Genomic DNA, 27,916 nt, shown 5'->3' with positions numbered 1-27,916 from the left:
GGACAAATTGAATCTATTTATCCTGGATTGTCACTTAGTCATATCATATTTGTCCGCCAACTTGGGTTATCACATCACTAATAATGTGATTGCTCTAGGATTTATGGTTTGTTTTTAGTTTGTTGAATTATATATATGTTAATATATTTCATCGTAACAGATTTAACTTTGAGAAAAAGTCTTACCTATGTCATTCGTTAAAAGTTAAGCTCATATTTGATTAATCTTTTCTCAATTAACAATGTAAATGAAGTTGCAGAACTCAAAAAAAAACAACAAATGCGCCATGCTTCACGTCTATATCAACTAGCAACAAATACAATGCGTAATTTCGCTCTGTGCCTGTAGTACAGCAAATGGAACGAAACCAGGAAGATGTAATTTGTAAATGAAATATATTACATGTAATAGTGAATGAAACATCAAGAAACCAAAATCTTTCTGAAAGATGAAGAAGGAAGCATCGAAATTCGAAGATACGAGAGAGAGAGAGGGTGTTACTGTTACAATTTATGGAAATCAAAGGGAAGTAAGTAATGTGATTTGGAATTAAATATCACATGTCTGGCAAGATTACAACTAGAGAATAAATATTAAAAATAATAATAATAATTCATCAAACTGAAAACTCTTATAATCTGAGCATTATTTAATTGGAGGGACAAATAAAATCACTTGGTCAATGATGGCATAAACCAAGTTAGCGGACGAATTGACCATGTTATTAGTCCTCCATGATTAAAAGATTGAATTTTTCTATCTTCCAAATTATAAGCACCCATATTTTTATTCCTCGAATAAAATGACCCCTTATCGGCAAAATATATGTGATTAGGTTTGACTCCGCTAAATTTAGAAGAGTCAATGCAACTTACCAAATTATCACCCAAAAACATTGAAAAATTTCCCAACGTTTTCATCTCCTCCTTCAATTCACCTCTGGTTATGTCTACTTCATGGACTTTAAATTTGATGGTGTGATAAAAAAGGGGTCCGTTTGGAAAGTCCATATTTCTTTTGTCAAACTGGGCAACAAGTAATAGTGCACCAGATAACTCAACTAGGTAATACTGAGTTACATGCGGATTAAATGTATATTCAGCCATCTCAACAACCAAACGTGTCTTCACAATTGGTTGATCACTAGTATTAGGCCCTGCAACTTTATGAGCTTGTACTATGCCACTGTGACGCATGGAGTAAAATTCGCCCTTGTGATAAACTAGAGCGGAAGGCCTACCAGTGAAATTATTAGAAACATCAATATTAGTCCAATTGAGGTCTCCAGGTCGCCAAAATGCCAAACAATTGTCAGATCCATAATGAAACACCATGAGTACGTAATCTGACGTAACAGAAGGATTGGCAGACAAGACAGCTACGTATATGCAGCCCCAATGATTTGTTTCGCAATCATGGAAATTCAATAAGGCATTTAGGGAGGGAAGGTGTATTTTTTTGCTAAAGAAAGGGTGCAACAAATTTATCTCTCCCGTATCATTTGCCACGGTGCAGAGCCATCCTCCTTAATTGGTACAACCTTTGACCCTCTAACTTCCGGCAGAAATATGAGTGAAACCTTCTTCTTGGATAGAGAATAATTTTTTTGATAACGATCATCATCTCCGTCAGCCATCACAAGGAACGGAACTTGGTGAGAAAGCACATTGAAATTGTCCTTTGTAGCGGCAATTCGCCAAGAGGTACAAACTGCACCAAAAGCAATAAAATCTTCAATCACTTTAACACGATTTGCAATGTGAGGAATAAGATCGTTGGGAAGATTTGTCCAATCGGCCATAGTTTTTAAAGGAAACTCAAATAATTCTCCACAACATTTCAACGGGTTCTTTCTATTTCTCACAACTGATAATAATTTAAAAAAACACCCTAGCAAAGACCTACTGTTAGAGTTTTAAAAGATTTGAAGAGTTGTGACTTTTATGAAGAGTTGTGACTTTTTCTGAAAGACTGTGACTATTTTTAAGGGTTGCGACTATTCTAAAAGATTGTGACTTTTCCAATTCCTCTGTTAAGCGAATCATGCCTACACAAAACACACACATAATTAAATTTTGTATGAATTATTATAATGGTAAATTCTATTATGTTACCGCTCCTGGCGAATTCTGAGTTTTTGAAGTTGCAGGGCCTACCACTCCCAAAACAATCGATGTAGAGCAATCCTTACTTTGATGATATATTTCTTCAGAATTCAGTTCAGTATTAGTTATCCGATAAGCTATTATTTATTACCCAATTTGGCCGTTCTCCCGAGCATATCATAGATATATGTCTTTGAAGTAAATGTAATCAGGGTGACTTAAAAGGAGGAGGAGATTACAACGTTGGAGATTCAGCCATTTTTTGGGGCTTTAATACTGGAGCATGTTCAATTGATGCGTAATTATATATATTTTACGGATGATTTGTATGAGAAGTTCAGCTTCTTGTGGATGGTGCTGGAAGAGATAGAGGGCTTACAATTTCGAAGATGGACAAATTGAATCTATTTATCCTGGATTGTCACTTAGTCCTATTTGTCCGCCAACTTGGGTTGTGGCATCACTAAGATTGCTCTGCTCTCGGTGTTATTGCTTGTTTTTAGTTTGTTGAAAATTTTAATCAAAGTCTTATCTATGTCATACATCAGTTAACAAATAATGGCATAAATGAGCTTTTTCTCAGAGTTTGATGACATATTTGATTTTTTTTCTCAATTAACAATGTGAGTGAAGTTGTAGAACTCAAAAAACAACAAATGTGCTGCGCCCTGTTTCGCGTCTATATCAACTAGCAACAAATACAAAGTGTAATTTGGCACAATCGTAATTTCGCTTTGTGCCTGCAGTAGGGCAAATGGAAAGAAACAAGGAAGATGCAATTTTTAACATGTAATAGTTAATGAATCATCAAGAAACCAAAATATTTCTGAAAGATGAAGAAGGAAGCATCGAAATTCGAAGATAGAAAGGTACTACGAGAGAGAGGGGGTGTTACTGTTACAATTATTGAAATCAAAGGGAAGTAATGTGATTTACAATGAGAATAAATAATAAAAATAATAATTCATCAAACTGAAAACAAACAGGAACTCTTATAATCCATGCATTATTGAATAGGAGGGACAAATAAAATCACTTCGTCAATGATGGCATAACCCAAGTTGGCGAACAAATTGAACGTCGTCCATGATAAAAAGATTGAATTTTTCTGTCTTCCAAATTATAAGCACCCATATCTGTATTGCCAGAATAAAATAACCACTTATCGGCAAAATATATGTGATTAGGCTTGACTCCGCAAAATTTAGAAGAGTCAATGCAACTTGCCCAATTATTACCCAAAAACATTGACACATTTCCCAAAATTTTCATCTCCTCTTTCAATTCACCTCTGATTAAGTCTAGTTCATGGACTTTAAATTTGGAGATATGATAAGTACTGTATGGATTGTCACTATTACTTTTGATAAACTTGGCAACAAGTAATAATGTACCAGATAACTCAACTACGTAATACTCAGCTACATGCGGATTAAATGAATATTCGTCCATCTCAACAACCAAACGTGTCTTCACAATTGGTTGATCACTAGTATTAGGCCTTGCAACTTCATAAGCCCGTACTTTGCCACAGTGACTCATGGAATAGAATTCGCCCTTGTGATAAACTATAGCGGAAACCCCACCGGTGAAATTAGCAGCATCAATATGAGTCCAATTGAGGTCTCCAGATCGCCAAAATGCCAAACAATTGGCAGGTCCATAATGATGCACCATGAGTATATAATCTGACGTAAGTGAAGGATCGGCAGACAAGACAGCTATGTCTATGCAGCCCCAATGATTTATTTCGCAACCAACACGATCATGGAAATTCAATAAGGCATTTAGAGAGGGAAGATGTATTTTTTCGCGAGAGAAAGGGTGCAACAAATTCATCTCTCCTGTATCATTTACCACGGTGCAGAGCCATCCCTCCTTAATTGATACACAATCTGACCCTCTAACTTCCGGGAGAAATATGGGCGAAACTTTCTTCTTGGAAAGAGAATAAATTATTTGATGATGGTCCTCATCTTTGTCAGCCAGCATTAGTAACGGAACTTGGGGAGAAAGCACGTCGAAATTGTCCTTTGTAGCGACAATTCGCCAAGAGGTACAAACGGCACCAAAAGCAATAAAATCTTCAATCACTTCAACACGATTTGCAATGCGAGCAATAAGATCCTTGGGAAGGTTTGCCCAATCGGCCATAGTTTTTAAAGAAGACACAAGTAAACTCAAATAATTCCACGGGTTCTTTCTATTTCTCACAATTAAAAATAGTTAACAGCAACCTATTTATAATAGTGCATAGCTTAATGTTGAGTTTTAAAAGGTATGAATGAAAAATGAAGAGTTGTGATTTTTCTGAAAAATTGTGACTTTTCTATAGAGTTGTGATTTTTCCAAAGGGTTGTAACTTTTTCGAATGATTGTGACTTTTGCAAATGGTTGTGCCCTTTCCGATAGAGAATGTTTTGTGTTCTGTAAAAATAACAATCATTTATCCAATGTAACAACAATCCCAACAACAACTAGCTGATAATAAGTAAAAATAATAAATAGTGAATATATATAATAATTCACCAAACTAAATAAAATCACATTATTAGTGATGGCATAATCCAAGTTGGCGGATAAATTAAACTTAATGATTGTCCAGGATAGAAAGATTCAATTTTTCCATCTTCCAAATTATAAGCACCCATATCTTCTATGAGTTCTTCTAACACATCACCGGCAAAATATATGTGATTAGGTTTGATTCCGATAAATTTAGAAGAGTCAATGCAAGTTGCCCAATTGAGACCCAAGAAGATGGACGAATCTCCCAAGGCTTTCATCTCCTTCAATTCACCTCTGATTACGTCTAGTTCATAGACTTTATATTTGAAGGTGTGAAAAGTACCATTTGAATCATCATCAAATCGAGAGACAACTAATAGTGCACCTGATAACTCAACTAGGTGCAAACGAAACATAAACATATGCTCGTTCATCTCATTAAGTTGGTTAATCTCGGCAACCAAACGTGTCATTACGATTGGTTGATCAGCACCAACTTGATGAGCCCATATTTCGCCATCATTATCAGTGGAATAAAACTCGCCTTTGTGATAAATTAGAGCGGCGACTCTACTGTGAATATGACTAACATCAATATGAGTCCAGTCGAGGTCTCCAGGTCGCCAAAACGACAAACAACAACCAGCTACATAATGATGCACCATCAATACATAATCTGACGTAAGAGAAGGATTGGCAGACAAGACAGCTCTGTCTATGCAGAGCCAATGATGTTTTTCGAAAGCATCGAGATCATGGAAAGTCAAAAGGGCTTTTCGAGAAGGTAGTTGTATTTTTTTGTGATTGAAAGGGTGCAACAAATTCATCTCTCCCGTTTTATTTACCACTGTGCAGAACCATCCCTCTGTTGATAGATACTCTGACCCTCTAACTTCCGGGAGAAATATGCGCGAAACTTTCTTCTTCGAAAGAGAATAAAATTCTTGAAAATTGTCATCTTTGGCACCCAGCATAAACAACGGAACTTGGGGGTAAAAAACATCAAAATTGTCCTTTGTAGCGGCAATTCGCCAAGCGGTACAAACGGCACGAAAAGCAATGAAATCTTCGATCACTTTAACACGATTTGCAATGTGAGCAATAAGATCGTTGGGAAGCTCTGCCCAACCTGCCATAGCTACGGCAAAAGAAGGGTTTCAAATAAAAGAAAATTACTTTTTAGTTTTAGGGCAACACAAATAGAAATATCAATCAACTATTACTATTTTCCTCAATATATACTTAACCTTTTAAAAACACTTTTTAAAAAATATTGTCAAACACAATTTGCTTATCAAAAACACTTTTCAAACGAATTAGCCAAACACAAATTACATTTTTTCAAAAGCACTTTTTTTAAAAGTCATTTTTAAAAAGTATTTCTAAAAATAAGCAATTTTATCTGTAATGTCAAACAGACTCTAAGTTACAAATGGACAAATAAATCCTAAAAAATATAAAATAAATATTAAGTTGTATCTTCAATATAAGAAATACATATCATTAATGCAAATAGAGAATCGTATAACAGGTTGAAATCTCAACGAAAAATATCAGGTAAATTGGCACGGAAAGAAGAACTAGTGTGCAACTATAATATAAGGACAATTTGGGAAAAGAAAATTAACAGGTTGGTTATACTCTCCCGCCAAAAGCAGTTAATTTTTTCTTCTTCATCTTCTTTACTCACTCTCTGTATCCGCCATGGATTTCTCTGTAATCAAGATTCTGTTCATCTTCATTTTTTTCGTACACCCAGAAGCTAAAGCTCTCATTTACCCTCAAGATCTCATAACCCATGATTCTGTTTTTGATTTTCCGTCATTAACCCCGTCTTTTCCGACCTCTTCCTCTCCAATTTTTCGTCCTCCTACTGCTCCTCTTGTTCCGGCTCTATTCATTATTGGTGATTCTTCTGTTGATTGTGGTACGAATAACTTTCTTGGGACTTTTGCTCGTGCTGATAGGCTTCCTTATGGTCGTGATTTTGATACTCATCAACCTACTGGTCGATTTTGCAATGGAAGAATCCCAGTCGATTATCTAGGTAATTTTATCAATGGGGTGTTTGGGTAGTAAAATTTGGGGAAAAGTTTCGATTTTTTTGGCTCGAGTTTTGAGATTTGAGACTTCAGACTGGTAGTGTTTGATCAATTGTCTGAGAGAGAAAAAAATTTGAACTTTCAATGAAATGGTTTATGGATCTTTTCTGTTAATATCTTGTCTTGTTTATCCTATTTAAGGCTTAAGCTCAAAAAATTGTTCTCATTTTGTGGAATTCAGTGATGAATTCTTGATTATTATATTTTTTGATCGAGTTTTGATATTTGAGACTGCTACGTGTTTGATTAATTGTCTTTGAGAACTAACTATTCGACTTTCAATGAATCGACTATGGATCTTTTGCTGTAAATTTCTTGTCTTTTATCCTATTCAAGCTCAAAATGTCTGTACTGGTTTTGTGGAATTCAATGATGAATTCTTAGGATCTTTTGGTTAAAGATAACTAATTTTCTATTAATTATTTCTTGTGCATTTTGATTGTATCAGCGTTGCGTCTTGGGTTACCATTTGTGCCTAGCTATCTAGGACAGGCTGGTTCTATTGAAGAGATGGTTCTTGGGGTTAATTATGCTTCTGCTGGTGCTGGTATTATATTCTCAAGTGGCTCGGAATTGGTAATAGTTTTATCATATACGAACTCTATGATTATTAGTTTTGTAGTAGTTAAGCTAGATTAGTGTTTATGCAGGGTCAGCATATCTCACTTGCACAGCAAATAGAACAAGTTACTGACACTGTTCAGCAATTTATAGTGAATATTGGTGAGGATGCAACAACTGATCTGATATCTAGTTCCTTGTTTTACATTTCGATCGGGAGCAATGACTACATTCACTACTATCTCCTGAATGCCTCAAATGTTCAAACTGTTTACCTGCCATGGAGTTTCAACCAGTTTTTAGCACAGACGATTAAACAGGAGATTAAGGTGCAGTGTTGTTCTATACGAAATCTTAATACTGTCTTCTTTATGCAATTGCCTTCATCGACATTTTGCTTTCGTATGTAATGAATTTTTCAGCTTTATACAAACCATTTTGCCTCTTTTCTCCTCTTGGATCGTACTTAAAACATCAACAAAATCACTCTATGCAACTAGTTAGCACCTATTTTGCTCCCTCTATCATGCATTATATGTTTCAATTTCCCCTTAGGCTCTGCATTGTTTCCACGATTATTAAGTTCAGCGTGTAGAAATTAAGTTACTTTGGTTCTATATGTCACCAGTGCTGGTTAAAGTTTTCCTTCTAACGTGTATGTACTGGTGCCACAGAACCTGTACAATGACAAGGTGAGGAAAGTGGTTGTAATGGGACTGGCTCCAATAGGCTGTGCACCTTACTACCTATGGCTGTACAGTAGCAAGAACGGGGAGTGTGTCAAGAACATAAATGACATGATTTTGGAGTTCAACTTTGCTGTAAGATATATGGTTTCTGAACTAAATGAAGAGCTTGTTGATGCCACTATCATATTCTGCGATGCATTTGAAGGTTCAATGGACATTATTCAGAATCACAACCGTTATGGTGAGGCGATGTGTAGGATCTATATAGATTCATTTGACAGGACATGTCACGCGAGAAGATCAAATCTGACATACTCTTTTTTCAATTTTCATTATAGGTTTCAATGTGACAGATGAGGCTTGCTGTGGTTTAGGTGAATATAAAGGTTGGATCATGTGTGTTTCCCCTGAAATGGTGTGTAATAACGCCTCTAGCCACATCTGGTGGGATCAATTTCATCCGACTGATGCTGTGAATGCTATCCTCGCTGACAACGTGTGGTCCAGCCTGCATACGCCTATGTGCTACCCTATGAACCTGCAAGAAATGTTAGCTCAAAGCACCAGATAGTTCAACTTAGAGACAATTGTGAATATATGGCCACTGTATAGATAGTATATCATTCTTTGTGTGTTTACATGTAACTTTGGTATTTCTGCTAAGTGCATTCAGCTTGAGTAGTTTCTCTAACAATCCGCAATGAGTCCTATGTGGCATGATCTGTAATGAGTAATGACCTATCTAAACGCTCACTCTCTTTGTATTAAAACACACCTCGATACTGAGTTGGCCAATTATTGTTCCCACTCGACAACAAGCGAGCATAGACCAACTCAACATCGAGGCGTGTTTTAATACTAATAGATTATAGTTTGGCTAATAAATGGACAGTTAATGTATGGAACTTGCAAAAATACGATAAATCAAATATGTTTTCGACTATTAACTCAAAACAAACGTTTTCTTAACCAACTTATTTGAAATTGAATTGTAGTTAAGTTGTTAACACATTATATTATATAGTCGATTGCAACTTATTTATAAACTATCCATTTTTTACCCAAATAAATTTAACCGCACCAAAAGAAAAAGAAAACTAAAAGAAATAATTCAAATTTGAAAATTCAAAAAGAAAATAAAAATTATAAAGCTGAAAAAAAAGAAAAAAGACAAAGGTCTGACTCAAAGCCACCCTCAACGGTCTAAGGGAAGTGAACCGACAAGTAATCGACCTTGTGTCTCATTCTTCTTAATATAATAAATATACGGTTTGAACAAAAATTATGGAGCTTCGTTAAAATCAGAAAATTTGAAAAAGACATTCAAAGTGTAGTAATATTTTATAAAAGGTTATACCCCACCGTCACTACTGAAAATTTGAAAAAGACATCAAAGTGTAGTAATATTTTATAAAAGGTTATACCCCACCGTCACTACTATCATAACGTACGACTCCATCCGTTTCAAAAAGAGTGATCTAGTTTGACTTGGCATGAAGTTTTAGAAAATAAAAAAGATTTTTAAATCTTGTGGGCCTAAATTAAAGTTGTCAAATGTACTGAATTGCTCTTTAATCTTTTGGCTTTAAATATATCACATGGAAAGCTGAAATTAAAATGTTACCAAAAAAGGAAAGAGATCATTCTTTTTGAAACAGACTAAAAAGGAAAGGAGGTCATTCTTTTTTAAACGGAGAGAGTAGCTTTTATATTGAAAGTAAAGGAATCCATTAACAAAAGTGATTTTATATTCATAATTCGAATCTAAAATTCTTTATCGATAACTAAGGATAATCATAATGTACTAGCTCATATATTGGAAGTAAAGGATTCTTTAACAAAAATGATTATATATTTCATGACTCGAGTCTAAAATTCTATCGATGACAATGGAGTACATATTAAATATAAGAACTTACATTTATAAGCACATCTACTCAAACGTACTCTTTTTTTCTTCTTTTTTTTTTATATAATTATTATATAACATGGACACGTACCTCAATTTTTTCCATTGTTATCTACATTTTATTAAAGTTACATATTTAGTACTCCTTTGTTTTCTTTGTGTTATTATTTTGTGGACAATTATTATTAATGTTTTTTGTTGAAGATGCAAGGTTCAATGAACATGTCCACTTGTCCTCATCCCTATTTTAATTTTTATTTTAAATAAAAAAAGAAACTTCTTGTAGATTTCAAGTTTCAATAGTGACTCAAAGTTTAAAGGAGACAAAAGAATGTGATGCATTATTAAGTTAAACATAAAGTAAACCATAATTCAGAATTCTAATCTTCTTAGATATCAAATAAATCAATTTGATTCTCTTTGTTATACAATTTATAATATGTTAGTGACTCAACTTCAGATCTATGCAACATTTTCTAATTTTTGTTTGGTTGAAACGGGGCGATGTCAGAAATTTTATTAAGAATATTTAATATTTAATATAAATGCATGAAAAATAATTCATGATTTTCTATTCAATGAAACATGTTGGACTGACCATTGGATGAAGGAAAAAAGATTTTTGCATCTAATTTATTTGCTTTCACTCAGTATTTTTAGTGTCTATATTAATCTTATCATGTTATATAAGAATTATTAAAGAATAAAATATTCTTTAATCATTTTTTTCCTTTCTATAATTCGAATACGAGATCTTTTGATCTTTTGAAGAGGAAATACAAATCCACTACAAAAGAAGGAAATTTTATTATTATTTTACAAATTACCAGTTTTGACTATTTTACTTTTACTGTAGATATTGAAAGGAGAGTAATTAATTAATTGTTAATTTTCAAGAGAGATTTTCTGGATTTGTAATACTAATTTGGAACCCATTCCTAGTGCCAAGGTGTTTGTTATTTCACTCAACAATTTGGTACTTTATTTTGTGCAATACATTGAATTTAAAATTAAAAAAGTTCACTTAACATGCTTTTTTAGTTTAACAAAGATGTTCCCCAAATTATGATTAAAAGTAGCATTCCCCCCTAATAGTTAATTTATCAGTAGGTTATATTAAATTTGTATTGTTACTCCATATTTGAGGGTGATGTATTTCTTAAAGTAGATTAAATATAATATATTTTCTATATAATGGAAGTAAAAACATACATTTTAATTAATTGATGTAAAAACATACATTTTAATTAATTGAAGTAAAGGTTAAATTTGCTAAAAGTCGATATCACAAGGATCAAAATGATAATCTACCAATTATGATAAATCAATAAATAAGATTTTCCTAACTCATGAACATAGATCTTGAGTTCGAATCATATGTATAGTTCGTCTTTGTTAAAAAAAAGTTTTATTCTCAAAGAAGAATTTCAGCTATACATCGAATTTAGTCAGTCTTAATACGTGTGAGCAGATCCAAAGTTTTACGCCTTTATTATGAGTTCACAAAAATCTAATAAGTCATATATATTAAAACATTATTAAATGTATATAAATAATTAATTGTGAACTCATTTAATATAATTTGATATTAACGTAAAAAGAAACTTCAAATTTTAAATCTACTTTTGCTTATACAAGTATCATAAACCAGACGAAAAACTTTTAAAAAGTCAATTTTTTCCCTATTTTAAAAACTATTTGAAAATATCTTGTTCAAGTCGAAGGTCCATTAAAAATAATAATTTTCTTATCTCTATGAGATAGGAGTAAGATCAACAACAACATAGTTGTACTAGCCAGCTTTGAGGTGGAAATTATCGATTAACTAAGCGTGATTTGGCATCTCGTGGTCAAGTACTCTAGGACGGATTCACTCTATTATTATTTCTTATTCTTTCCGAATTTATTTAACGATTGACTAAGCGTGCTTTGATAGCTCGTGATAGAGTACTCTATGACAGATTCACTCAATTATTATTACCTCCTATTCTTTCCAAAATCACTTATAGAATTATACTGATTATATTATTACGGACAAAAAAAAAAAAAAAGTTTGAGTGTCACTAAGAAATGTATAAATAAAGTTAAATATAAAGTAAAGTTATAAATAATAAATTGAAATAAAGCTAAGTTTGTGAATACTCTTTTATATGAGTCATGTAGTCAATAGCAAATAAGCTAAGCTAACGGCTATAATTCCGCTTCTTCCACTCTTCACCTTCTCTCTCCCTCTTCATTGACATTTCTACCGGAAAACTTCAAAAGGCCGGCGAATAAACCGGATACTGTTTCAATTTTCCGACATGTAACCAAGTCATACAACCAAGCTCCGATATCCAATTCCGGGAAATGCAGGGAGGATAATTAAGAAGAAAAAAAAAAAGATCCCCTTTTTTTTTAAAAATCAAATCCTTCCTTACCATGTAGCAATATATAAGCTTTTATTCTTTGACCCATTTACCTTTTGATTCTTTCCTACTAGTAAAGAATCCACTATCCTGTGGAAAGCAAAAAAAAATTGTCCCCAGAGCCTTAGCAATCTAACTTTTCTTTGCACCCTTTTGTGCGTGTGACCTGTTTGATAAAATTCCCCAAAGAAGTGAATTGTTGAAGGTTTACTTGGATTCTTGATCTTTAAGCTCTGCATTTCTGAGGAGTTTTGGATCAATATTTATTTGGGTATTTCATTTATTGCAGTTTAGGATTGTGAAAGTTTGAATCTTTGGTCTTGATTGCTTTGAGTTCCTTTTATTTGTTTTTTGGTTTTATCTATTATTGGTTTTTTTCTTTTCTGGGTAAGAAAGGTAGAGTCTTTTGGTAAAAGGGGAATTACATTTCTGCATTGAGGATTTAAGATTGAGCAATCTTGTACATGGTTGATGCCCTGTTTGAGATTTTGGAACACTTATATAGTCATTAAGGAGAATAGGGGTTCAAGAAAATCTTGAGGCTGGTGTGTAAAGCCTTGTATAATCATCACAATGTCTGCTGTTGATGTGGCTTTGAGTCCGGTTCAGGAAGAGTCTGTCCGGGCTACAAGACATATCTATGGCCCATTGGCGCTTTGCACGAATGAATCAATTGTAATATATATCACTGTGGCTGGTTCTGTGATTCCAATGCGCGTGTTGGAGTCTGATTCGATTGGTGAAGTGAAACTTAAGCTCCAAACTTGTAAAGGGTTTGTGGTTAAGATGCAGAAGCTAGTTTTTGGTGGTAGAGAGCTGGCAAGAAATGAATCTTTGGTCAGGGACTATGGAGTCAGTAATGGGAATGTGTTGCATATGGTCTTCAAGATCTCTGATCTCCTTGTTATCACTGTTAGGACCACTTGTGGCATGGAATTTGAATTTCCTGTTGACAGGCATCAAGATATTGGGTACCTTAAACGTACCATATTGAAGAAAGGCAAAGACTTTGGTGAGGAGCTTAAGGTTCAAGAGCTTTTCTGTAATGGTGAGAAGCTTGAGGATCAGAAGCTCATTGATGATATTACTGCTGATGCAGTGATTCACCTGGTAGTTCAGAAATTTGCAAAGCTTCGGGCTAAGCATGCCGAGAGGGATGTTGAACTTTCTGTTGTTGCAGCTAATTGGAATGAGGAGACCCAAAGTCAGGGTGTACATGAACCATCCAGGGAGTTCCAGTCCTTCTCCAAGAAGACACCTGATAGAAACTTGTTGTTGGAACCTTTTGTTGTTGATCCAAATATTGAACTGCCTGGATATATCTGGGACATGATCAACTCTGCATGTGATGGATTGACGAAAGGCAATATACCTATCCGATCATCTGAAGGGACTGGAGGAACTTATTTCATGCAGGATGGGTCTGGCAACAAGTATGTTGCTATTTTTAAGCCCATTGATGAGGAACCGCTAGCTGTGAATAACCCTCAAGGACTACCTTTATCAACCAATGGTGAAGGGTTGAAAAGGGGAACCCGAGTTGGAGAAGGTGCATTCAGGGAGGTTGCAGCTTTCCTACTGGACCATCCAAGGACCGGGCACCGAACATTGTCCAATTGTGAGATAGGCTTTTCCGGTGTGCCTCCCACTGTTATGGTTCAGTGCTTGCACAATACATTTCATCATCCTGATGGATTTGAGTGGTCATCCGAATACACCAAAGTTGGTTCACTGCAGCTGTTTATGAAGAATGAAGGAAATTGTGAGGATATGGGTCCAGGAATATTTCCTGTTGAGGAAGTTCATAAGATTACTGTCTTTGACATAAGAACAGCAAATGCTGATAGGCATGCTGGGAATATTCTTGTGACCAGGGAAGGGAAAGAAGGACGAATCGTGCTTACACCAATTGACCATGGCTACTGCTTGCCTGAGAATGTAAGTTATGATTGTGTTATTCCTTACAAATGTTGTTTGACAATGATTAGAAATGCTATGAACTTGTGATTGTTTCCTTGTGAGTAATTTTTCATTTTCACTAAATTGATTATTGCATATGGAAGTTCTTATGCCTTGTGAATACTTTTAATATTTCGGTTATGATTTGTCTGATGTGGAGAAACTTCGAGGTGCCTAGTTTGAATGCCAAATAACTTGTTCCTTCCCTGCATGTATTGCTTACCCTGTCAATGAGCTTAATATCTGCCCGGTAAGATGTACCTGACAATAAGGTTAGAGATGGTTTAGCTGAATATATTGCCTCTCATATCTTTAGGTCCAGTTCCCTCCTCCAAATTGTAGAAAGAAATATTTAAACTCTCTTAAGATCTGTGATATTTTCTGTATCTGTATGACAGCCCTGATTCATAATGTCCAAGAATCTCCACCGTCAAAACTGAAACTTTTATCTTTCTATTGGTTTGTTAGCATATATACTAAATTCAACATTTACTTCCTTTCAAGAGTTGCACTCACAAATTTGTTATCTGCAGTTTGAAGATTGCACCTTTGATTGGCTCTATTGGCCACAAGCCCGTAAACCTTACTCTCCAGAAACTATCAAGTACATCAAATCACTGGATGCTGAACAAGACATTGACCTTCTTAAATTTTATGGATTGGATTTATCTGTTGAATGTGCTCGTACTCTTCGTATCTCAACCATGCTTCTGAAGAAAGGGGTAGAGAGAGGACTTACTCCATTTGACATTGGAAACATGATGTGCAGGGAAACCTTGAACAAGGAATCTGTTATCGAGGAAATCATTCGTGATGCTCAAGATTCTATGCTTCCTGGCATGACTGAAGCTACATTTCTTGAAACTGTCTACAAGCTCATGGATATCAAGCTTGAGAAGCTAAAATATAAATCTTCCTAAGGATTGTAAGTATGTATCTTCGATTCTGTTATATGTATATAGCGTTCGGTCCATATATATAAATGGACTGAATGAAGATAGCAAAGGTTGATGACTGACCTTGTTGTCCGTCTATGGTCGGAAACCTTTTTCCCTCTCAACTACTGCTCATTACCAATATGATGGTTCTTCAAATATGGAGCAGAAGTTGCAATATGCAATAAATAATAAATAAAACAAACTGTTATTTATAAAACAGTTGTCATGTATCCTTTCTCAATGAGTGAAGTGATACTGAGTTTTATGTACAAAAGCTATCAAATTCCTTGTCTCAGTAAGCAGCACCAACTAACTTGTGAAATTTTATGTTTACTAGAGGGATTGTAGTTTGAATAGATGAGCCTTGGCGCAATGTTAAAAGTTGTCGCCCGCTCTCTCACACAATTATAAGATAATGTTGTTCTAATCCGCAAGAGTAGCTGAGTTGGTTGAGCAAAGGATCCTCCCAAGTGGAGAGTCTCGGATTCAAAACCTCTACATGTTTTCTCAGTTGAGCTCATCATACGTGGCTTGAATGTACTTAAGACAATTGTAAAAGTGAAAAATGAGGTAAAATAGTACATATTATAAATTGTTTTTGAAATATTAAATGCCTCTGTCTCCCATATTTGATGAAATGAGCCAACTTTACTGGTTGAAGGCAAAGGTAATCCATCACTAAAGCAACTTTTTTCCTAGCATTATAGTTGCACTTTCATCTATATTATAAAAAACTTGAGTTTTTGAATTTATTTAAAAACTTTTATTCTTCTATCTTCTTTTGTCCCATATATGGACTTATCCACATCAAAAAGGAAGTAAAGAGAGAAGTAATTAAAGTGTGGTGTCAATTAAGTTGATGAAAAATTATGAAATTTCATATTTAAATTTTAATAGAATAAAAAATATTAGATATTTTTTTCTTCTTCATTCAAGTATTTGAGATAAAATTATTTTGGGATTGTTTGGTAGTTAATTTGAAAATGGTTACGCAAGTCTTCATTTGCATTATATAGAAATAAGTTACTAATACATGAGTAACTAATTCTCCATAAAATAATATTGCTTTCATTTCAATTTGATTGTCCTACTTTTTTTTAGTCCATTTGAAAAGAAAGTTTTAAATTATAACTTTCCACACAACATCTTCAAGACTTACATTTAGTATATCTTTAATTTAAGATCACAAGATTCAAAAGCCTTTTTATTTTCTTAAACTTCATATCAAATCAAAACAAGACAAATAAATTGAAACGAAGAATATACACATATTTCCTATTAACTTGTATGTTACTAATATCAATATAACTCAAATACTTGCGCTAGTATAAAATAATACATACACATTAAACTTTATCTAGGTATATAATATGTTAATACAAAACTTTATCGAGATACACCTAAACTAACCCGAATCAACCATTACTCATACCCCTCAAAGAAGTGACAAAAAGAACAGAAATTACGGATAGCAAATTGCAAAAAGAAAGTCCACATTTTCACACTCTTTATATCACTTTATTGAATCTTAAAAACAACACAAAATCCCATTCTTTCACTTTCACTTTCACTTGTCTTTTTCTCTAAACAAAAAAGAAATCTCATTGTTCAACATTTTTCTGAATTTTTTCACACACAAAAAAAAAAAATGGTTAAATCTCGTAAACCTCCAAGTGGACGTACAAATTTAGCTTCATGTATAGTTGCAACAATTTTCTTAATCTTCATCTTCATTATCATCTTCATCCTTTACTTCACTCTTTTCAAACCTAAATCCCCCATTATCACCGTTAACTCCATTCAGCTTCCCTCTTTCTCCACCTCTAACGGCACCGTTAACTTCACCTTTTCTCAATACGTCTCAATCGAAAACCCAAATCACGACGAATTTGCTCACTACGACAGTTCTCTGCAGTTACTTTATTCGGGTAATCGAATCGGGTTCATGTTCGTACCCGCCGGAAAAATTAATTCGGGTCGGACCCAGTACATGGCGGCGACGTTTTCGGTGAAGGCGTTTCCGTTAACGGTGAATGGACAACCGGAGAGTGTGGGTGGGCCGACGGTGACGGATGGGTTGAGTGGGTTTCGGGTCGGATCTAGTATGGAAGTGGAGTCGAGATTGGAAATGGCGGGTCGGGTTAGAGTGCTCCATTTTTTTACACATCATGTGGAGAGTAAAGCTGAATGTAGAATTGGTATTTCTGTGAGTGATGGATCTGTTACAGCTTTCCACTGTTAGTTTTATTTTATTTAACTCCGGAAAATTCGCAATTGCTATTCTTTAAATGGAAATGGAGTAGATCGGCTCAAGTGTAATAGCTCGCAAACGTATTAGTTTTTAGTACTAAGTTTTAATTTAATTTTTTTTGGTTTAGTGTATTTTTGTGTTGGGTGGTGAATTTTCAGAGTAATTGTAAAAAAATGTGTTATTTTACTTTATTGTTGAAGATATTTTTGATAACCTTTTGTTTGTCGTTCAACGTTTGATATTCGTGTTATAATTTTATTAGTGAAGTTTGTGAAGAGTAGAGTATATGAAATTAACATCACCTTGTAGTGGTAATGAGACTGCTTTAGAAAGATTTTCGACTTTGACATCGATATTCATATTTAAATTCACGTTTGGGAAGTCTCATATTGAGATAAAAACTTCTTTAACAAAGATGTTTTGAATCTAAAATTTTAAATTAATGATGAAGGAATATTTACTACTAAATTTGATTTATTAAAAATAATCCTATTGTTGTTACATATACATGAATTTCTTTTTTTTTTAAAAAGACCAAAGTGTTTTGAGTTTTATGAGCAGCATTAGCTGGAAAGATAATCTTTGTTTCTTTCTGTTTAAAGTTAATGATTATTGATTAATAAAAAATGCAAAACTATAATTAGAAAGGTAAAAAACAACTTGCGATAAAAATGGAGGATTTTAAGAGGACTGTCAAGTGAGATAGTGGGTGAATCCCGTGGTCGTGTTGTCTAGTGATCAATGAAGTAAAAATAAAATATGTGAATTCAAATATTTATTTTGTTTATCTAAATTTTGATAAGCAAAATTACTCGTTATTGATACAAAATATTTATATCAAGTATTTCTAGTAAAATGAAGTAACTCAAACGAATGCAAATAAACTCGAAAAATGGTGTTAACGTATAAAGAAAATGACATAAATAGTCCCTTGACTATAGGAGTAGGTCTAAAATGGTCCATTAACTATACATTTAACGGATTTAGTCATTTAACTATTCAAAAACTTATCAGCTTTGGTCTCTTAATTATACACTTAACGATTTTAGTCCCTTAACTATAAACTTACCGAATTTAGTCCTTTAAGTATTCAAAAACTTATCAGGTTTGGTCTTTGTCCATTTTTTTAATACAAATAACTTAGGTTTATATTAACGGAATCCATGCCTCGAGAAATTAAATTCTTTAGCAATTTTTCTGTTGTTTCTCTCTCTCCGCTACTTTTTCTTCAAATTAACCTTATGTGAAGAACCTTAACTTCAACGATTTAAAATAAAACTCAAGAGAAAAGAAAATATAAGTCATAGTTTTATTCAACAGGGGATAAAATGAAGCATATTATTGCTACTAAGGACTTGAATATGCTAAACTTTATTATAAAAAGGAAAAAAAAATTATTACTCGTTAAATCCAAAGTTTATACTCCAATGACTTCATTGAACGGAATTTGTTTAATTTTTTAGAAATTGAAATTTATAAAATGGTAGATTTGCAAAAAAAAAAAAAAAATTAAAAATAGATCAATTTTATTATTCATTTCATTTCATTTTACGTAAAGAAATTTGGGTAAATTGCATAAAATCCGCACTGATTAGCATATTCAAGTGCGGATTTAAGTCATAAACAACAATTATATGCTTAATTTTATCTTCCATTGAATAAAATTAGGACTTATATCTTCTTTCCTCATTAATTTTATTTTGAATCGTTGGCGTTATTGTTCTTTTCATAAGAGTAGTTTGAAGAAAAAAGGGTTGGGATAGAGAAACAACTTAAAAAATAGGTTGAAGATTTTATTTCACGAAGATTTCCATTGATATAAACCTAAGCTATTTGTATTAAAAAAATGAAGAAAGACCAAACCTGATAAGTTTTTGAATAGTTAAAGGACTAAAATTGGTAAGTTTATAGTTAAGGGACTAAAATCGGTAAGTGTATAGTTAAGGGACCAAAGCTGATAAGTTTTTGAATAGTTAAATGACTAAATTTGTTAAGTGTATAGTTAAGGAACCATTTTAGACCTACTCAAATAGTTAAGAGACTATTTATGTCATTTTCTCTTAACGTATAAGTCATAAGTTATCCACATAAACTTAAACATGGTATATATATTTCAAAACTTATGAAATATTTAATTATTAATTAAGTTGTTATTATATATTAATTTAAAACTATAATAAAAATTCATAAATTTTAAATTTTGAAGTCATTTCGATAATGGACAGCCCATGAACAGTGGCTAGTGGGTACACCACATGAATTGTATGGACCAATATTTGAAATAATTGATGGTGTCCTTTTCTGCAAACATTTTACTTTTGTGTGTGGGGTTAGGTCTCTTGGGATTAGAGTTTGTAGGGAACTTCTTTTTCAATCTTTTTCTCTATGTGAGTAGAAAATGGATCTAACTTGATACCATCCAATGCTCTTTCAAAATAATTAATTTTACTAGCGGAATAAGAATTTTCACTAAAATGATTCAAAATAGAAAAAAGTAAGCATACGAAAAAAAGTTGAAGCTGGTTCAACATTCATGATATATACATAAAATATATATATGTATGTAGTGTCCTTATTTTTATGTATATAGTGGACATTCTAAAGATTGGAAGGGAGCATGTGATTTTCAAGTCAGCTATCATTTAATTTGATTAACTCTACGAGATATCTATTATCTTTCATCAATATGAATATAGAATAGTTATGTACATTAAAGTTTAGAAAAATAGGCATATTTGACCAAATGGATGAATTCCCACTCAACAAATGGATCCATTCATATGTGTGTGTAGATATAGTTTTTTGAATCACTTTCATTTATGCATTTAATAGCATGGTCTATGTTGATGAGAATGATTCCGTATTGGGACGAGAATTTTAGACTCATTTAAAGTTTTGACAATTTTCATATATTTGAATTAGCATTTTGAAGTGTAAGATAAATTTAACACCTAATTTGACATGATATCAAAGTATCATGCGGGAATGTCAGTATGTCACACTCCGTTCCGACTTCTTATGGAACCCTAATTAAAAAATATCGGGATTCAAGAGCTAGATATAGCCAAAAAAAAAATTAGTAGAAATTATAAGGTAATTTCTTACAAATTTCATGCCTTAGGATTCTTGACCTACTTGCATTATTGAAGATGAAGCTACAAAAATAATTTTTAAGAATAATTCAATTACATTAATGAATTGACGACTTTAGTTGGCTGGAAAATCCATTGAACTTTCTCATTTGTTAATTGTTACTTTATTGATGGGAAATGCTTCGTTGACTTCTTAAGAATCATAATATTTTTTTCGACGAATAATAAAATAATATTTTTTCTTTTCAAAAACTCCATTTAATCTGTAAAGTCAAGAAAAACTTTTGTAGATGCATCGCCTATTTATCATTTTTGCTCGGAAGCCAAAACAAACACACAGATATATTGAAACCCCATAGAAGAACCAAACAAATTTTATTTCTAAGAGGTGACTCCAATAAATGATTTGGCATAAGAACAAAATTAATCATTAAAAAAATACAAATCATTATTAAAACATTATAAAGTTGTTGAATTGTGAACCTTCTTATGGATTAATATGAAAACCAACCAAAGAACAAGTCAAATCAAGAAAAAGAAATGTTTTCTATTTCACATTTAACCTAAAGACTTTTAACACTTTTAATTCCCTTGACAAAATCTTCAATACCAATTGTTCATTAATCCATTGAAGGACCTCTCATTTCTATATTTCCTTCTCTCTTTTTCTCGATAATCGTGCTATTCGAACCAACTTGCCTGCACCTCAACTAATTCGAACAAAACTCAATGCCTTGGAGTCCAACAGACATTGTAGGCATTGAATTGGTGTTTTTTGGTGATCATGGAGGTTATGGATTAGACGAATTGTTACGATCAACAGCAGGAGTTTTAGGGAAAGGCGTTTTCGGGACGAGTTATAAGTCGGAGTTGCCAGGGAAAAATGCAGTAGCTGTAAAAAGATTGAAGGTTGGTTTCTTAGCTGAGGAAGAATTCAGAGAAAAAATTGGTGAAGTAGGAAAGATGGTTCATGAAAATTTGCTTCCTCTTAGAGGATATTGTTGGCATCAGAATGAAATTCTTCTTGTATATGATTATGTTAGAATGGGAAGCTTAGCTTTTCGTTTACATGGTATGTTTTCTTCATCATTATCTCCTCTCTATAACGTCGTTTGTTCTGATATATTCTGGTTGCTATAGTGAAATGATGTTATAGAAAACATATAATATAACATAACACAAACAATCGGTTCCACAAAAAACATGGATATAGAGGATGATTGTTATAGAGAGAACTGACTGAGTCGAAACTCTCTATAGCAACGTTGTTTATTCCGATAGTTTTTTTGCTGCTATAGTGAAATATTGTTATAGAGCACATATAATATAACAGAAACCATCGGTTGCAGAGAAGACATGGTTATTATAGTGAAATGTTGTAGAGGATGATTGTTATAGAGTGATCTGATTGAGTCAAACCTCTCTATAACAACGTTGTTTATTCCAATGTTTTTGAGCATTATAGAGAACATAAAACAAAACATGAACAATCGATTCCCTAGAAAACATTTGTTGAAGGTTGTTATAGAGAGTTCTGACTTTTAACTTTGATATTAATATATAGGGAATGAAGGTAGGAACAAGGCCTCACTTACATGGGAAGTAAGAAGTAGCATTGCATATGGAGTTGCCCGTGCAATCGAATTTCTCCATTCCCGAGGCTCGGATTTCTGCCATGGAAACATAAGATCATCCAATGTTTTCCTCACCGACTCCTTATCAGGTGTTCGTCTATCTGAGTTTTCCATTGCACGAATTCTCTCTTCAGATACAAAACTAGAGCTCGTGGCTGGTTATCGCGCACCAGAAGTGACAAATGCTCATGAAGTCTCACAAAAGTCAGATGTCTATAGCTTTGGTGTTCTGCTCTTGGAACTATTAACTGGTAAAGCTCCACTAGATGCATTTACCAAGAACAAAGGAGTAGATTTACCTAAGTGGATCCGTTCCATGTTTCAAGAGAAGCCGGTCATCGATGTTTTTGACACCCTGCTGCCTAAACATGACCAGAGTAGTGCTGAGCAAATGATCCTTCTGTTACAGCTTGCAGTTTGCTGTACTTTTCAGTATCCAAATAAAAGACCTTCAATGGCAGCAGTGACAAAACAGATTAGGGGTACCTGCAGGTTTTATTGATGACAGCAGAATATACAACATAATAGTTGTTTTTATCTTACCATATGTGTTTACAAATATGATAGTTTCGGATCCGTCTCCTCTCCATTTCCCCCCACGTTCCTTCTTGGATGTCTGAGTGTGGGATACTTGTCTTATTTAACTACTGCTCTGTATATATTCGAAAGATCATAAGGAATTTTCCTAATCGATTGCTCTGCCACGAGAACTCAATTTGACAAATGGTGAAAAGAATCTCAAAAGTTGTTCCCTTGAAACACGACATTAGTTCGAATACAAAATACCAAACAGAAATAATCTCACAAGGGATACTTCTATAACAAAAACATTATCAATAATACAATGGGTAGTATATGCACAATTTCAATTTGTAACACTCAACAATAGGTAATAGGATGAGGCACAGAACTGATAGATAGATTCTACAATACATAGAAACATGTACGAATAAAACTGGAGTCGAAGGTAACAAGAGATGACAATGCATCTGTAAAGCAACTTCAGCACCAGTAGAAGGCACAACTATTAAGCTAAGAGCAAAATGTAATGTGTCGATAACTATAAATATACTCGAGCAAGGGAACAAATTAGACAAACATACCATCTATCGGTGTAGTGGTATTTGTTTTATATCATCATTCATGTAAACTGGTGTTTCTTGGACTCTACAAGTAAATCAGGTTTCCACCATTGGTGAATCCCGTGAGCTTCTTTGAAGTCTGACGGAGGAGTCAAATTTACTATTAAATTGGCTGATGGAATAAGGTGCAATGGCTCATCACACTCCTTCCCCATGAAACTCAAGACAAGACCACCAAGTGAGTGTTGGGTTGCTACCTTCTCGATAACTCCTGCTCCCATTGTATCCATGTTTTCCCGGTGTTTAAAATAGCCAATGTATTCTGCGCAAATAGGATCCGATGGATTCACATATAGGCACGGTGTCCATGCAGATAATGCAACAAATGTATCTCCAGATTGATTATTCACGTTTTTATGCTTCGCAGCAAAAGCAAGTCCAGCTGTTATAACACTGGTTGCAAATCTGATTCCATGTTTCACCTTTTTATCTTTAATTCTTTCAATTGGGGCCGACAAGAATGGCGGATTAAACAAAAATGCATCTAGAAATACACCAGTCTTTGCCATGGTTTTTCCAGCAAGCATTGCCATTGCAGCCCCTAAGGAATGACCAGTTAGCCAGATACTTGAGCTTCCAAATGTTGCAACCACATGTCGAACAGCTTGAATGGCTGTCTCACAGCGTGAAGTCTGATGAAGTCCATTCCTGAGAATGTGGACATCCAATTGTATATCTCGTGAAAATGCATCACCTTTGGTTAAGGTCCCACGGAAAGCAATAACAAATCGTTGGCTTTTATCTTTGGAACCGTCAAAATAAGATTTTGAGGGTGCAAATTTATATATAGCACCAAAAATGCAGGAATCAACATCATCAACAAGCACGCGATATAACTCAAATTGGAAATGTCTCCACCATGGAGGAGCAAGAGCTTGACTTCCCTTCCGTTTTTCTTGCTTGTCACGCTCTAGGATGTAGACGCCCTGAACCAAACTGGCAGCCACAGATCGTTGATGAGCAACATTTTCCCTGCATTAGGTAGAAGAACAATATTACTCGTAACAACTGTCTCTGTAAAATGGCTGGACACTTCCAGATTTCAAGCAAGAGTAAGTGTTGGGCAGCATGAGAGTGAGTAGTGTTGCCAAACAATAGCATTAAGCTTCATAATTTGGAAAAGATGATGAATGCATATAGTTCAAGCTAATATCAGCTCCTCTATACCTCTTTGTTTCTACTTTCTTGTATCTATTTTGTTTATTGGGTGAAAGATCAAGGAAGCTTATTTCTAGAAAAGAACCGGCATAACACCCATTCTATTAAGCATAATATCATGCTAATTTAGGCAATTGCAGGCATGACATCTCCACTTGGCTCTCTCTCTCTTTATCAATAGTAGTGCGACCAAAGTAAATTATGTCCTATTCCATGGAGTAAGTGTTAAGCTCATGTTCATCCAAGATAGGTAGGGGCAGATCAAGGGGAGCGGAGGGTGTTCACCCAAACCCCCTCGACAAAACGTTACATTGTATATATATAGTATTTTTTTCATTTTTTATGTACATACATAGATTTTGAATCCCCTAAATACTAGACTAGAGGTTGACTCAGTAATTTAGCGGGTTCAAAATTTACCTCAAGGTTTCAAGTTCAAATCCCAGCCACTACATTTTATTCTCGAACCCCCTTAGTGAAAATCCTGAATCCGCCACTAAAATGATAGGGTGCAAGGTATACTAGGGCACTTACACAACTGTAGCAAAGTGATCTAAAATCTTGGAGGCGCTCTTATCACTTGGTAGACCCAGGGTATAAAGGCAAAATCATTCTGCACATCCCAAACCTACTTATCCTTCAGTCAGGGAAAAGTGGTGTGGGTTCTCATTATGATGTTATATTTGACAGACTTACCCTGATTTATTCATTGTTGAGACAAACAACTTGCAAACCGGTGAAATGGGGAGAGAAATCCATTATTTTAAAGGGATTTACTTTGCGACATCCCATAAAAGAAAAGACGAGAATCAATCAAGAATGGAGGTAGTAATTTGAGTATGGATCAAGACACTTGATGTTTCAACGTCGTCCTTTGCAAGAACTAAATAGTTATGGCAGTGTAAGACTTGTAACTTAGTACAATGGCAAGCAGATCTGAAATCCATGAGCACTACACTCTTGTTAACTCCTGAGAATATATGCCCAACTCCTCAATACTAAATATATTGCATCTTTGTACTTCCATTAATTTCATAGTGTTCCGTGTATAACTAGAAATTTATCAGATATTACATCTCCGATAATTCCATCACCTTTATGATATGCAAAACCTTTATTTAACTAAATAAACATGGAAAAGAACTTACACACCAGTCAATAGCAGTTAGGTGCACAGGTCCACATTGGTCAAAAAGTTCCTTCTCTGAGATTAATACATTTTGTTCTTCTTGACCCTGCACAAAACACAATGGGGAAACAACAACAGTGATGATCATGAGAAGTGTTGCAAAACTCCATCTGAACCATTATGTAGACTGTTGTTACCATAAATAGTTTCTAAATTTTACTAGCCATCAAGTCGTCCAGCTAAGAGTAGTCAAGTAATTTCTTATACCACATCTCAGCCTACTCTCCACACGCACTATAATTGATATTAAAAAGCTTCTAGCAAGACCAACTCTATTACGGAACTTGTACAAAAGGGACGACGCTGAGTTAAACCTCAACAATCCAAGTGTCAGAACCACGAATTTATTTATGGGTGAATCGTCCAGCTTTAAGTGGGTTGGTTTTGCTCTAACCAATGGTTCTTGCCCCAATTGAATGGTTCAAATAACAGTGATATCATTTCATAGATAGTCGTGTCTCTAGACACAAATCTCGCATATCCCCCTCTTATAGAACTCTTATTGGTTTATAAAGAAAATTATTAAGTATACCTAACTTCACATTCATATTTGAGTATATCTCCTGGGGGTTCAAATTCTAGTTTCTTCAGCATTCTTCTGTTTTGCTAGCATCCGTAAACACTTGTTTAACCTTGCCATCAAAAGTGCCACTAAGCAAGAAGTGAGCTGCTAAATGAAGTTCACCAACTTCATTCTTTGGTACAAACTATATTACGTATAACGATGCACTACTGTATGAACTTGAACCAATAGCAAGATTAGAAGACGGTCATCAAAGTTAATTCCCATTTCACATGATTCTCAGAGATTCAGAGTTACCATTTACTACCCTAATCAAAATATTTTTCTTGGAGGGGCATTGCAATCAACAACATACACAGTGTAATCCCACAAGTGGGGTCTAGGGAGGGTATGATGTACGCAGACCTTACCCCTACCTTTGAGGTAGAGAGGCTATTTCCAATGACCGTCGGCTTAGAAAAACAATTATCGAAACATGATTGCAAGAATAATATGACAACAAAGTAGCAATATCAAAGCAGCTAGAAAAAATAAAGATAGCAAAGAGGCAAGATGGACACAATCAATGAAGCAACAAGTAAAAATAAAACAAAGAAAAAAAAGACTACTCATTTACTAAATTGTAATACTACTAAAGAGAGAAAAGTAGCATAGGAGACTAACCTCTTGACTCTTCCCCTTAAAGGTGCTACACCACTCGCTACCTACTAACCTTCTACCCCAATCCTCAACGTCCATACCATTATCTAATGCATAGATCACAAGCAATAACTCTGAATAGTCTAAAAAACATATATATAGCAATTGACATGGGGTTAGCCTAATGTTAAGGACCCTCTATCTCAAACCATAAAAGTTAGGATCCAAATCACCAAGTAGCATAGTATAAAATAGCTACTCAAGGAACCTGGATGCAGGGGTTCTACTGGTGGGGTTTACCACATTAAGGTTTATTTCAAAGAAAAAAATAAAACTTTCCTAATAGCAACATTTGCTTACATATAAACTCTGAATAGCAAAATGTAACATCTAACATGGAACATCTACAGAGTAGCATTTGCTTTATTGCTCAGTTACTTCTCAAGGTATAGAAATTCAAAATACCCTTTTGCCAGCAAGTTGGATCAATCAAAAACAGAACAAAAATACCACAAACATTACAAAAAAGATCCAATCTTTAGAATAAACATGCTAGGAAAACAAAAAAAAATACAATCTTTAGAGGGAAAAATGACAGAAACATTACAAAGATTAAATCTTTAGTCTATATGACATAAGGTTATTCAAGATCCAACCTTTGTAGCTGTAACAATATCATTGCTGGTAGCCATTTTCTAAGATTTTCAAGAACCCACCTTCCAAATAGGTCAGCTGGAGCCTGGAGAAGGAGGTGGGACGATGATGTTAAACTGTCCTTTTCGATTTTACAACAATTTTTATGGTTTTGTCTTCTTCCTTCTATAAAGAGACACTAAAATTGAAGTTCCCTTTGTTATTTATTTATCTATTTTTTAATTATTTTCTTCCTTTTTTTTTTTTTTTTGAGGAATATTCTTTTCTCTTTTCTCATCCTTGAAGGACATGTGCACAAATAACCACTTGGAGGGCCAATATCAAAAGAACAATTAAAACTTATAAAACTATTTAATATTTAGCCACTTTATTATTAAGTTCTTATTTATTTAAAATAAAAATTATTATTATTACTCCTAGGGGTAGGTATAGGGGGAGATAGGAGTGGTGATTAT

General features: G+C 34.1%; 7 protein-coding genes and 1 pseudogene across 8 annotated transcripts; 4 read left to right on the top strand and 4 right to left on the bottom strand.

The window, feature by feature from the left end:
* Positions 1 to 302: 302 nt before the first annotated feature.
* LOC125826765 (F-box protein At2g17036-like) lies at positions 303 to 1,801 on the bottom strand (annotated as a pseudogene).
* A 915-nt stretch (positions 1,802 to 2,716) lies between these two features.
* On the bottom strand, positions 2,717 to 4,259 carry LOC125826764 (F-box/kelch-repeat protein At1g57790-like). Its single transcript, XM_049506101.1, has 2 exons — positions 3,333 to 4,259; positions 2,717 to 2,845 (listed from the first exon to the last, which is right to left on the bottom strand). The coding sequence occupies exons 1-2, from the start codon at positions 4,257 to 4,259 to the stop codon at positions 2,717 to 2,719; spliced, it is 1,056 nt and encodes a 351-aa protein (XP_049362058.1).
* A 389-nt stretch (positions 4,260 to 4,648) lies between these two features.
* LOC125826763 (F-box protein At2g26160-like) lies at positions 4,649 to 5,749 on the bottom strand. The gene has a single exon (XM_049506100.1). The coding sequence runs from the start codon at positions 5,747 to 5,749 to the stop codon at positions 4,649 to 4,651; it is 1,101 nt and encodes a 366-aa protein (XP_049362057.1).
* A 523-nt stretch (positions 5,750 to 6,272) lies between these two features.
* Positions 6,273 to 8,624, top strand: LOC125827032 (GDSL esterase/lipase 7). The gene is made up of 5 exons (XM_049506388.1): positions 6,273 to 6,660; positions 7,164 to 7,291; positions 7,366 to 7,605; positions 7,951 to 8,206; positions 8,304 to 8,624. Exons 1-5 carry the CDS (start codon positions 6,318 to 6,320, stop codon positions 8,534 to 8,536), a joined length of 1,200 nt encoding a protein of 399 aa, XP_049362345.1. The 5' UTR covers positions 6,273 to 6,317; the 3' UTR covers positions 8,537 to 8,624.
* A 3,419-nt stretch (positions 8,625 to 12,043) lies between these two features.
* LOC125827031 (phosphatidylinositol 4-kinase gamma 4-like) lies at positions 12,044 to 15,484 on the top strand. The gene is made up of 2 exons (XM_049506387.1): positions 12,044 to 14,220; positions 14,775 to 15,484. Exons 1-2 carry the CDS (start codon positions 12,856 to 12,858, stop codon positions 15,159 to 15,161), a joined length of 1,752 nt encoding a protein of 583 aa, XP_049362344.1. The 5' UTR covers positions 12,044 to 12,855; the 3' UTR covers positions 15,162 to 15,484.
* Positions 15,485 to 16,792: 1,308 nt separating this feature from the next.
* Positions 16,793 to 17,428, top strand: LOC125827039 (uncharacterized). Its single transcript, XM_049506395.1, has one exon. It carries the CDS (start codon positions 16,828 to 16,830, stop codon positions 17,419 to 17,421), a length of 594 nt encoding a protein of 197 aa, XP_049362352.1. The 5' UTR covers positions 16,793 to 16,827; the 3' UTR covers positions 17,422 to 17,428.
* A 3,817-nt stretch (positions 17,429 to 21,245) lies between these two features.
* Positions 21,246 to 22,672, top strand: LOC125827035 (probable inactive receptor kinase At1g48480). The gene is made up of 2 exons (XM_049506392.1): positions 21,246 to 21,594; positions 22,087 to 22,672. The coding sequence occupies exons 1-2, from the start codon at positions 21,252 to 21,254 to the stop codon at positions 22,656 to 22,658; spliced, it is 915 nt and encodes a 304-aa protein (XP_049362349.1). The 5' UTR covers positions 21,246 to 21,251; the 3' UTR covers positions 22,659 to 22,672.
* A 280-nt stretch (positions 22,673 to 22,952) lies between these two features.
* On the bottom strand, positions 22,953 to 27,731 carry LOC125827033 (GDSL esterase/lipase At4g10955-like). 2 transcript variants are annotated; one of them, XM_049506389.1, is made up of 3 exons: positions 27,464 to 27,731; positions 25,609 to 25,691; positions 22,953 to 24,270 (listed from the first exon to the last, which is right to left on the bottom strand). In XM_049506389.1, exons 1-3 carry the CDS (start codon positions 27,497 to 27,499, stop codon positions 23,298 to 23,300), a joined length of 1,092 nt encoding a protein of 363 aa, XP_049362346.1. In that variant the 5' UTR covers positions 27,500 to 27,731; the 3' UTR covers positions 22,953 to 23,297. The 2 variants fall into 2 exon arrangements, with proteins under 2 accessions (XP_049362346.1, XP_049362347.1); XM_049506390.1 differs by lacking the exon at positions 25,609 to 25,691 and having other exon boundaries at positions 27,464 to 27,568.
* Positions 27,732 to 27,916: the final 185 nt, after the last annotated feature.

Source organism: Solanum verrucosum, unplaced genomic scaffold, assembly GCF_900185275.1.
Source record: "Solanum verrucosum unplaced genomic scaffold, falcon-dt-bn FXZP01000060.1, whole genome shotgun sequence".
Lineage (NCBI taxonomy): Eukaryota > Viridiplantae > Streptophyta > Magnoliopsida > Solanales > Solanaceae > Solanum > Solanum verrucosum.
This window is presented reverse-complemented; position numbering and strand designations above follow the sequence as displayed.